General features: G+C 50.0%; 1 protein-coding gene across 1 annotated transcript in view; it reads left to right on the top strand.

Moving 5' to 3' along the window:
• The window catches only part of TOGARAM1 (TOG array regulator of axonemal microtubules 1), a gene marked incomplete at its 5' end in the record, with an annotated part of 33,422 nt that extends 29,308 nt beyond the window's left edge, over window positions 1-4,114 (top strand). Inside the window, 4 exons of the mRNA XM_042047829.1 lie at window positions 1,068-1,287; window positions 1,577-1,663; window positions 3,126-3,393; window positions 3,824-4,114. Coding sequence (XP_041903763.1) covers window positions 1,068-1,287; window positions 1,577-1,663; window positions 3,126-3,376 — 558 coding nt within the window. The remainder of the gene's footprint in view (window positions 1-1,067; window positions 1,288-1,576; window positions 1,664-3,125; window positions 3,394-3,823) is intronic.
• Between the last annotated feature and the right edge of the window lie 413 nt (window positions 4,115-4,527).

Below are 4,527 nucleotides of genomic sequence, written 5' to 3'. Positions count from 1 at the left end.
ACATGGAAGGGAAGAGGAGGGAAACATGGAAGGGAAGAGGAGGGAAATATGGAAGGGAAGAGGAAGGAAACTTGGAAGGGAAGAGGAAGGAAACATGGAAGGGAAGAGGAGGGAAACATGGAAGTTTTCACTCAGCACTTTTGAACTACTGCCCAGACAAGCTGCGGCTGCCCCTGGGTCGCTGGAAGTGTCCAAGGCCAGCTTGGACAGGGCTTGGAGCCACCTGGGATAGAGGAAGGTGTCCCTGATGATGGCAGGGAGTGGAATGGGATGGGATTTAACATCCCTTCCCATCCAAACCAGTCTGTGATTCCATGATTTCTGGAATCCTGTGTGCTGTTTTTCATGCCACTCTTGGGTAAATATCCAAATAGTGGAATAGTTGTAAAAAAAGCAGAAAGGTTTAATTAGGAACTGAAAAACTGTCTGAAGTAGAGTTAGAAGTTTGTGTGTGGGAGAAGGTGAGGAAAGTATTGTGCTAATGCTCAGGATGAGGATCCTGTCCAGTAGGAAAGGGAGTTCTGTAGGAGAAAGAAGAGGTCCAGCAGGTGTGAATTAAAGATGGATACAATGAAAGGAAACCCAAGCTTGTCCTCCAGCAGTGCCGTGTCTGTGTGTGGAATGATGGAGTTCTGCTCTGGAACTTCCTGCTATCCGAACTGAACGGGTTTGAAACCTTTCAAACGTTCCCTGTGCTGAACAGAGCCATAAAAATACTGGTTTGCAGGAAGTATGAGTCACAGTGAGAGTTACTGTGCCTGGAGTCCGTTGCACTGCAGGGACTCAGGGCAGATGAGGTGAGATGTGGTTGAATAATGCACGGGGTTAAAATACCAAATGTTGCTTGACTTGCCCCGAAAATGATCCCAGGTATTTGCATATCCCAGAATCCCAGAGTGGTTCGGGTTGGAAGGGACCTTACAGACCATCTGTTTCCAACCCCTGGAGATACCAGAGCCATCATTGCAGAGATGGACAATTAGAGTGTAACAATAAAGCAGGTAACGAGCTTTGCACCTCAAGCACTGATTCCCAATTCCACGAGTGGTGTTTGGATGCTTTTCCAGATCTTTGATGCTTTCAAGCCTCGCTTACACGACTCCAACAGCAAAGTGAACCAGGTGGCTTTGGAGGCCATGCACAGGATGATTCCACTGCTCAAAGACAATTTATCACCTGTGATCAACATGTTAATTCCTGCCATAGTGGACAACAACCTCAACTCCAAAAATCCAGGGATTTATGCAGCTGCCACAAACGTTATCCAGGCTCTATGTCAACACTTGGGTAAGCAATTTATTCTCTCTTAATTTGGAACAGTTTCGGTTGTGGTGATTAAGTTGTAAATTGAAAGTGTTACTCTTTCCAAGAGTTTCACAGAGTTGTTACACTGTGTAAAAACCATTGGGTTTATTCTCACCCTTTTTAAACCACACAAATCATCCTGATATGGCTCAGTAGTGCTTGGTCATTTTTCCACAGCATTTTCTTATTTACCTTTTCCCACATTGTGTTTATTTCCAGAGAATTTAATTTCCCATTTAAGAATTTAACGTGTTCTGCTCTTTGCCTGTAGACAACTCCCTGCTCCTGCAGCCGCTCTGCACCAAAGCCCAGTTCCTGAGTGGAAAAGCAAAGCAGGACCTGACAGAAAAGCTGGCTGGTAAAGTGATGTTTTCCTTTGCTTGGTTGGTTGCTTGGGTACCACCTTAATTAGGGAAATTAATTGCCAGGTGGAGATGGCTCTGTACCTTCCCTTCTGTCTCAGGAGGTTGTGCAACAGTTGTCACATTTCAGCTCTTTAATGGAAATTGGAGCTGTTGCTGACAAAACAAAGGATTGTTATTAGTATTATATAGTCAGCTGGAAGATCTAGAAATACCTGGAATTTATAAATATTTATAAATATATTAAGGATTTAATTTAAATTTAAAGACCTTATATATTTAAATACCTTAAGGATTAACATTTATAAATACCTTAGGCTGTATTCCCTCTCCCAGTGCTCATTCCCTCATACTCTTGCCAGGAATCCAGACTGGTTTGGGTTGGGGGGACCTTAAATCCCACCCAGTGCCACCCCTGCCATGGCAGGGACACCTCCCACTGTCCCAGGCTGCTCCCAGCCCCAATGTCCAGCCTGGCCTTGGGCACTGCCAGGGATCCAGGGGCAGCCCCAGCTGCTCTGGGCACCCTGTGCCAGGGCCTGCCCACCCTCCCAGCCAGGAATTCCTTGAGAAAGGCTCGGTTTCCATGTTTTAAGTGAACAAGGAGTGTCTTTATGGGAAATATGCTTGAACCAAACGTGTTCCTTGGCTCACTTTCAGAGCAGTTCTGTGTGAAATGGAACTCAGTAACACAATGGACAGGCTGTTCTTGAAATATCCCTAAATTTATGCTTTCTGAGGGTGTTAATCAGCCTTTAAACAGTCCCTCTCTTGCTGGGATTTTTGGAGGGGTTTATATTATACAGCAGAAGAGGCTGTTCTGGCATTTGCTAATGAAACACTGAATTAATGTTTGAGGATCTATTCCAACCAAAATGATTCAGTGGTTTAATTGTCCAAGTAGGGAAAATATTTCATCTTTAAACATATATATTTATTTTTTACATATATTTTATGTATATATGTGCAGGGCCAGGAGTTGGGCTCGTGATCCTTGTGGGTCCCTTCTAGCTCAGGATATTCCATCATTCTATGATTCTATATTTACAGCATAAGGCTGCTTTTTTTCTTAAATACCTATTGCTTATTTGTGAGATAGAGGGGAAATTGGAAGTACCAGACCTTACACTGTGAGAAATAAAGGTCCTTATGAGAATCCTAACTGAAAAAAAGACCAACCAAAAATCCCCTTTATTTGTTTCAGTTTTTCAGTTTAATGGAAAAGTGTAATTATCAGCAGCACTGGTGCTACTGTGTAAACTGCTGGGAGAGGATAACAGGAGTGATTGTGGGGAAATCACATATTTTTTGTGGGAGCTGCCGGCGTTGCAGCAGCAAACTCTCGTGTACAGCAGCAGTTTGAGGAGACGATTTAAACCCCTCTCAAAGCCGGGCATCACATCTGAACTGTAATTTAAGTGAGTATTTTATGCTGAGCCGCTGCTTGCTGCCCTGCAGAGCTGGTGCCGGAGCTGTACCCGCGGAAGCCGAGTGCGGTGGAGCAGAAGGTGCTGCCTGTGCTGTGGCACCTGCTGGGCAGCACGGCCGGCGGCGGCTCCGTGCCCGGCCCCGGCGGCGGCCGCGCGGCCACGGCCAGCTTGGCCCAGGCCCTGTCCGCACAGATGGGCCCCGGCCTGCTCGCCCACGCTGCAGCCCAGCCCCCGCACATCAGGAAGAGCTTGGAGGAGCTTTTGGAGACGGGAACATGAAATCGCCATCCCCGCAGGTGAAGCTGCAGCGCTGCCTCAGCCGGACACACGGACGGTGCTGCCGGGACACGGGCGGGCGGGAATGGCCCCTGTGCTGGCCCACGGGGCCTGGGGGAGCTGTGGGAGAGCCCCTGGAGCTGGGCTGGGCTGGGCTGGACTGGGAGAGACTGCAGAGCTGGGCTGGGCTGGGAGAGGCCCTGGAACCAGGCTGGGCTGGGCTGAGAGAGCCTGGGGAGCTGAACTGGGCTGTGCTGGGACAGCCTGAGGGCCTGAACTGGGCTGTGCTGGGACAGCCTGCCAGACCGAACTGGGACAGTCTGCGGGGCTGAACTGGGCCATGCTGGGAGAGCCTACGGAGCTGTGCTGGGCAGTGCGGGGCTGGCTCCCCTCACTGTCACCAGCGTGGCCATGGAGGAGCCGCTCCAGCCCATCTGTGCTTCCCTTCAGAGGCTCCGGCCCAGGACCTGACCCTGGATTGCTCATGAAGAACCACATGGTCACATCAGCACTGCACTTTACAAGGAAAATGGAAGAGAATCCTGGACGCAGTGACGCAGCGCTATTTGTGAAAAACATGTATTTTTGTACCCCCACAGGCAGTGGTGCAGTATTTGTTGTCTCAGGGCTGGGCAGGGGGGGAGAACAAACTCCAACCCTTCTCCTTCCCCAGCTGCGGGCTCTGGACACATTGGACACGGGACACAATGGGATATATAAATAAAGGGATTTATTTCTGTACAGGGATGTATTTCTGCAATGGGGTGGGAAGGAGTGGCTCAAGAGCTGCTCTGCTCAAAGGAACCCGGTGACAGCGGCTGAATGTGAGCCCAGGTGTGCCAAGGTGGACAAGAGGCCAAAGGCACCTGGCCTGGACCAGGAATAATGTGGCAGCAGGACCTGGGCATCCAGACCATCCCCCTGTGCTGGCACTGCTGAGGGACCTCCAATCTTGGCATCAGCTCTGGGCCCCTCACCTTAAGAGGGACATGGAGGGGCTGGAGCGTGTCCAGGGCAGGGAACAGAGCTGGGACGGGGCTGGAGAATTCCTGAGGGAGCTGGGAAAGGGTCTGGAGCCCCAGGAGCAGCTGAGGGAGCTGGGAAAGGGGCTCAGGCTGGAGCAAAGGAGGCTCAGGGGGGACCTTGTGGCTCTG

This window comes from Corvus kubaryi, unplaced genomic scaffold (assembly GCF_017639235.1).
Source record: "Corvus kubaryi isolate FWS band 111438036 unplaced genomic scaffold, C.kubaryi_AGA036_p1.0 66, whole genome shotgun sequence".
Taxonomy (NCBI): Eukaryota; Metazoa; Chordata; class Aves; order Passeriformes; family Corvidae; genus Corvus; species Corvus kubaryi.
This window is presented reverse-complemented; position numbering and strand designations above follow the sequence as displayed.